The sequence below is a fragment of the Tympanuchus pallidicinctus genome, unplaced genomic scaffold (genome assembly GCF_026119805.1).
Source record: "Tympanuchus pallidicinctus isolate F22 unplaced genomic scaffold, pur_lepc_1.0 scaffold25, whole genome shotgun sequence".
NCBI lineage: Eukaryota > Metazoa > Chordata > Aves > Galliformes > Phasianidae > Tympanuchus > Tympanuchus pallidicinctus.
Window position 1 is genome coordinate 3077873 of NW_026294742.1, and position 6939 is coordinate 3084811.

The 6939-nt window shown below is 42.0% G+C and overlaps 1 protein-coding gene across 1 annotated transcript; it reads left to right on the forward strand.

The window, feature by feature from the left end:
• The first annotated feature begins 713 nt into the window (after positions 1-713).
• Positions 714-6388, forward strand: CCDC60 (coiled-coil domain containing 60). Its single transcript, XM_052689588.1, has 4 exons — positions 714-904; positions 1747-1878; positions 4066-4255; positions 5618-6388. The coding sequence occupies exons 1-4, from the start codon at positions 846-848 to the stop codon at positions 5714-5716; spliced, it is 480 nt and encodes a 159-aa protein (XP_052545548.1). The 5' UTR covers positions 714-845; the 3' UTR covers positions 5717-6388.
• Positions 6389-6939: the final 551 nt, after the last annotated feature.

Genomic DNA, 6939 nt, shown 5'->3' on the forward strand with positions numbered 1-6939 from the left:
GGGCTTTGCTGAAGCGTTTTTTTTTCCTTGGAGTTGAGGTCAAGAGAAATATGATGAAAATACGAATATAAAAATATGAATAATATGAAAAAAAATGATAAACTTTGTTCCTGGATAACTCCAGCAAGTCTGCCACACTAGGAGTGTTTTTGCAGTTTTCATAGGGTGTCTCACAGACTGGAAAAGGCACACTGTACTCAATTTTAAACCTCGTCTTGTCTTACAATTTACTGTCAGTGAAGGACTACAGAGTAAGCATGATATTCATTAAGGACAAAAAAAAAAAAAAAAATTCATAGAATGGCTTGGGTTGGATGGGACCTCAAGAATCACCAAGCTCCAACTCCCTGCCACAGGCAGGGCCACCAACCTCCCCATTTAATACCAGCCCAGGCTGCCCAGGGCCCCATCCAACCTGGCCTTGAACACCTCCAGGGATGGATGGAGCATCCACAGCCTCTCTGGGCAGCTGTTCCAGCACCTCACTGTTCTCTTGGTAAAGAAATTCCCCCTGACACCCAAGCTAAATCTTCTCTCCTTCAACTTAAAACCATTTCCTTTGTCCTGCCATTATCTACCTTGTAAAGAGTTGACTCCCCTCCTGTTTGTAGGCTCCTTTTAGGTGCTGGAAGGCTGCACTGCAGGTCACCATATAGCCTTCTCTTCTCCAGGCTAAACAAACCTGGATGTGAATAAAAGATCTCTGACTTCAGGTGCTTTCACACTGCTGTGAGGTGGTTACCACGAGATGCTAATTCTACTTCTCTTGTTTTATTTCCAGCTGCCATATCAGCCACTTCATTAAAAGCAAATCTAACCTGTGTGCTGATGCAAGGCACCAGTTCATGGCAATACGTGAAGAAGCAGCACATTGTTTGCATGATGCTCTGGAGAGCCTTGAGATGTAAGAGACTGTTTGCTGTGTACTTCTAAAATATGCCCTCCTTGCTCTTGACCTTTTATCTTCAGATGTTTTAAAGATGCATCTACTGATTTATATGGGGCAACAATAAAATAAGGGGTAGGGAATGGTCTGGAAAAGTTTGACTGTTCAGGTATGAAAATATACTCCAGTGTTTGGGGATGGTTCTGAGCGACTTTTGTGGGACGCAGCTGTGATAAATACGTGGGATGTATTTGCTTTGATCATAGTCCTTTTCACTCAAAGAGAGAGTAATAAATTCAGGTCACACGCAGTCTGCATGGCTGTCTTCTCGTTTCATGTCAGAGATGGCCGTGTTGTTCTTCAACGTTACATGGGCTGTTTTTACAGTGTAACACTTGCAGTGTCCTCTCTCAAGGCCCCTTCCCTGATCAGCAGCATTACTACTTTGCTAACCAGCCAAAACCTGCCACCCTTTCCTTTCACTGATGATTGTTTCTGGGTAACATTCATGCAAATTCTTTTTTTCTCAGTAAACGTCACCTGAAATCCTTCCCTACACAGCTCTTTTCTTTCTTCCTTTCTCTCCCTCCTTATTTCCATTCTTTCATTCCATTCTGTAGTTAGATTTTGTCTCTTTTTTTGCTGCAGTGCTTTCCTTATTTTTAGAAGAAATACGGGTACGTTCAGAATGCTGCACAAGCAAACATTGTTATGAGCATCCACAGACTGAATGTGCAATGTGTTCTTCTGATGTGTTATTTTCTGCCTTCCTTGATATCTTCCCACTTACCTATGAAAAAGAATGGTAATGTTTAAAGTACAGATTCATTTTTAAGGGTTTTTTTTGTTGTTGTTGTTAGGAGCCAGGAAGAGCGATGCTGTAAAAAATACCTGGCTTTGAAACGACTGAAGTACTTTAAAAAGGACATGGAAAGAATAAGACAGCTGGACGTGAGAGCTGAAAAGGAACGTGATGAAAATGGGCTTAAATGGTAAGGAGCCATTGAGATCCTCATTTCAGATGAGGCTGTCATGGTTTTAGAGTTGTCTTTTGTACAAAAAGCTGCAATTCTATTCCTTTTCTACTCAAAGTATCACTAGAAAGCGTTGAAATTGGTTGCTGAAAATGCAGCCTTCACAAACTGGTGGCAAAAAAAAAAACAGGTATTCCTAGGAGCAGCCTGCTCAGGAGACAAGATAATTGGGTATGGTAAGAAAAGGGATGGGAAGATTTCCTTCTGGAGATACTGGGGACAACAAGTGCTCTGTCTGTGCATTCATAGATGCTCTCCAGCATGGAGCTCTCTAAGAAACTTTGTCCATCAGGGAGTATGTAAAATACACTGTACCCTGAAGAGGAGAGATGCTTTACAAATGTACGTGGGTTAAAGTCACAGCAACCTCTGGATGAACTGGGATTCACAGTACTAAAACTGATGGTGAAGAAACTCTGATTCTAGCTGTCCATCCGTGTAAAAAAAATATATATTTCCCTGCCAGTGTGGATATGGACTGTGTCCAGTGATCAGCTTCCAGATCCACACTATAAATAGCCTATAGGAATACCTCAGAAAATCTCAGCATGTTCCCTGCCACGAGAACCCTTCAGCCATGGAAATACAGGGGAAAAAAAGCTGTGTGGAACATTTATTTCAGCCTGCCCTCTTTGGTCTCCTTGCTAGTAAACCTTCTGTCCCTCATACATTGAAGTCAGTTTCTTATCTTAGGTCCAACTTGCAGGTGGCCCAGGATCCCATCAGTCATGAGTTAATTAATAAACTTAGCCTTGGCCTATATAGCAAAACTAATTTTAGTTGCCTAGCGTATGCTCCAGCTGTTGCCCACATTGAAGTTCTGCCATGTAAATAAGCCCCAGAGCTGAAGTGGATGAGTTTCTACTGTTATACACTCACACTCAACATCTCCATAGGGACGCAAAGAATGAAATCTCTGAGATGTTTGGTCCAGCCCCAGGGGGGCACAAAGTCATGACAGAGCAATTGCCTTCACGGTGGCACTTACTCCATTTACAACAGGGCTGTTTTGTTTCCATACTCTTGCAAACACTGCCTTGCCAGGAAAGCTGAATTGCAGTGGGAACACTTTAATGGTATCTGCTGTCAGTCTAGCTGCCTTTTTCTCTCTCAAAAGTGAAATAAAAGCCAACCAAAAACTGAGATAATATAAAATATGAACAGTGGGCTGTGAATGTGCTGACCTTCCTCAAAGAATATCTTGATGCGTCGATGGCTTATGCAAAACCTGTTTGTGAGACAGTGATGGGAACTGGGCTAACCTAGCCAGGGAGAGTAATGAGTTGCTTCAACAGCCATACCAGTAGTATGCAATCAAGCATAGAAGTGTCTCTACTGAAGAGGAGAACCTGTGTGCTTCCCTTTTCACTGGTTTAAGGAAGAAATTCCTCACCCATCTCCTGCTGTTCCAGTAAAACATATCCTAAACTATGGGCAGGCAGAACTCCCTGCTGCCAAGCTGATATGCCTCAGCCATGCGTGTTTGTGGTAGGCTTGGAGCATCAATCTCTAGCACTGTCAAGGCAGCACTGTAGAATTTATACAGAACATTAGGGGAAAAAAATGTCAGTCTTTTCACAAGGGTTTTCTTTTTATTGTAATGTGTAATTCTCCTTCTGAGTCTCTATATTCAGAATTAAATGATAAAGGCTGTGTGTTACAGCACTGTCACGTTGCTGAGATTTATGCCAGCGCATAGAGGAGAATGGTGTTAACAGAGAGAAAAGGGATAGGAAGGAGCATCAGAAAGTGTGTCAAATCAGACACTTGATTGCACTGGGAAATCCAAAGAGGCTAAAGATCAAGAGGACATTTCTTGTAAAATGAAAACTTTGTTAGCTTTTTGTTATTTGCTTTCATAACCACGTTTGTCATTCAGAATTTAAACGAACAGCAAAGCATCTTTTTTAGTCTCTGTAAAGGCAGCCGATGCACAACTCCTGTAAAATAAAGCTCCTTTGCATTATTCACTGGGTATTACACTGAGCATTACATTCTCCAAAGAACCTTTGTTTTTTTTTCCCCTGTAGAAGCCACAGAAGTCGTGAAGTGGCAGAAATTCCACCCAGACCTAGAGTTGCCCATCAGATTTTTCCATTAGTTCCTAGAGATTCCCTTTCATTGCTGCTCCTCTTTCTGCTAAAGGTTTCCTGCATTGCTGGCCAGGCTGCCAGAGCCTGTGAAGAATGACCATTATGTCAAGAAAATCTTAAGGAAACTGGAAAAATTCGGCCTGGCTCCTGATTTACACATTGATCAGGACACCTTCCTGAAGGCTGTGACTGATCTCCAGCTGTGGGAGCTGTGCTCTCCTGACATCGCTGCTGCTGTGGAGGTGAGATGGGTCCAGCTCTGGATTCTCTGTGTGATAAGGGTGGGGAAAGTGAACACCCATAGGTGAAGTGCAGTGGAGAGGTACCAGATGAAATCATTTAGGACGTCATGAAGTGAAGATGGTGCTACTCACCTTCTACAAGACACACTGAACCCGTCAGAGGAAAGCTGTTATGACAAGGGCTGGATTATTAATCAGTATCATTTGATTATTATGTCATTGTTGATTCATTTACTGCCACAGTGAAAGCGATGTCTGCCATAAATTGTTAGGATTCTCGAGGGGAAACATTCCCTTTCTGTGTCCTGAGGAAGCCTGTCATTCCCAGGCCTTACAGCTAGGAGCTATTCGTGTTAATTCGTGCCACCAACCCAGGAATTCTGCAGATGCCTTTGTTTTGCTTCAGCAACACGTAAAAAACAATATGCTTCTCAAGGTTGTGAGCTGTGCCCCATTCACGTTGTTCTAGTATCAATTTACAGAAGAGTAAAGATAGAAGGAAGAAACCCGAATACTTTATGTGTGCTGCTGTGTAGTCTAACCAAGATAAAAAGGGCAATGATGCCACCTTCTGTTCTTTGTTCTCATCACCATTCTTCCTCCTAATCTGCGAGACAGCAGCAATCCCATCGAGGCAGCATGTTACAGCACCTGTGCATCTTTCATATGTTGAGTTTATGACACATTATGGGGGCAAGGCATCCGGTGTGCCCCAATCCAGACCACTTGCATTTTCTTGATGTCTTTTAAAAACAGCCATTTTGTCTCGTGCTCTAATCTGTGTAGTCACTAACTAGAGCCTTGCCTGAATGTTTGTTTCTGTTGCTTGCTGGTGCAGTAGTAATACAGAAAAAACAGATGTGAGCATTGCAGAATCTTCTATTTACACATCTTTTAAAGATACCCAGAGAGGAAAGAAGACTTTGGTATTCCTTGGGCTGGAACAGATGAACAGAACTATAATGTCTTAGTGGCAAGGAGAGTGTCACTGAATGTAAACACATAAACTGGTGGATACCTGCACGGATTCAAGGTGAAGTTATTGAACTTCAAGTTGCTTTAATGTATGTGGTGCAGTCGTAGGTAGAAGACAGCTGTGTGTCTGAAAACTCAAAGACCTGACTTTGAAGGACTGAGGATATAAATTGCAAGGAAGATCATGGAGTTTTGCTTTTAATTCATTTTAAAGCAAACCCAGCAGTTCTGAAAACTGCATTAAAACGTTTTGGTGATATGAAGCACTGTATTGATTTTATGCAGAAGTCAATACGTTTGTTCAAATTGATCAAATTGAGAGACATATTATGTCTCTCTCTTACACATAGAATTAAATGCTCAGGAAATGACCTTGTTCTCTTTCAGTTTGTACGTGAAAGTATTGTACAGATGCCCGAAGAGGATTTCATTGAGTGGCTCCAGGCAAGAGTAGACCCTCTCCATGCACAATCCTCTGCCTTTTAATCAGGTGAACAGCCGAGATGGTTTTCCATCCAGTTACAATTGTCATGCTTCAAGCAGAAAACTCCCTCCCATTGAGATTTGCATCATGGAAGACTGGGGAAGGAGAAAAACCTTCAGGAAGTCCCATTGACCACCCTTGCACATCTGAAATTTGCCCCTGCACAGTGCTCTGCTGGCTGTGGTCAGCCACAGCGAATAAAAGCTAAATGACTTCTTCCTGTGTGATGTCTTGGACTCACCATCAAACTTCAGTCTCTCCTAACCGTTTAGAATCATGGAATCACCAAGGTTGGAAAAAACCTCCAAGATCATCCAGTCCAACCGTCCCCCACCTCCCTGGACAGCCCATTCCAGAACCTGACCACTCTTCTGGAGAAGAAGTATTTCCTAACGTCCAAAATCCTAAATCTCCCTTGATGCAACTTAAGGCCATTCCCTTTAGTTATATGGGAGTTACATTTAGGATGAAAGCTTGGTTCCTACTCACAAGGCAGGTGACTTCTTCAAACATTTCTCCAGCAGTGCCTACATTACAGCAAGCATCTTCTCAATGCAGCTACACGTATCACCATATCTAAATCTTATTGACTCTGACTGCTCCTCACTTTACCTCCCATTTACAAAATAAAATAAATAACCCAAATGCAGGTTTGAGTTTTAAGTTTTAATACAGTTCTTTTTTGCTCTAATTCTTTTCAGTACTTTGGATGTTTTGTTTTCAGTCAACTTTGTAGTTATTCTGTGATTATGGCTTAACTTCTTGTCTTATTAATATCAATATTGAAAAGCCAAGAATCTTTAGACACATTTCTGAGGTTTTCACTTGAAGATACACTTTCCACTAATTACTTTTGCATATATTCTCCATTAGTCTCCTGGATGAGACATTAGAATGACAGCCCTGAAGTCAGGGATGGTCTGGGATATTCCATGAGCTTTGTGAATCTGTTCGATGGTCTCTTTGATGGTGGGTCACAATTGCTAGATGATGGGATCAGTGATCCAATGACCTTCTAAGCTGATGATCTTAACAAGCTGCTTACCTGCCTGTCAGAGCTTCCAGAGAACCCATTGGGCAGAAAGGCAGCTCCTTCTGCCACAGTAAGAGAAAACAACACCAGTTAAGGATGCAGGTGAGTAGTTTGACCATTGATGTGTAATATCTTACTGATTAATGACCTTCTTTTGCTCCCTCCCTCATTCTCCTAACAGAAGATAAATGT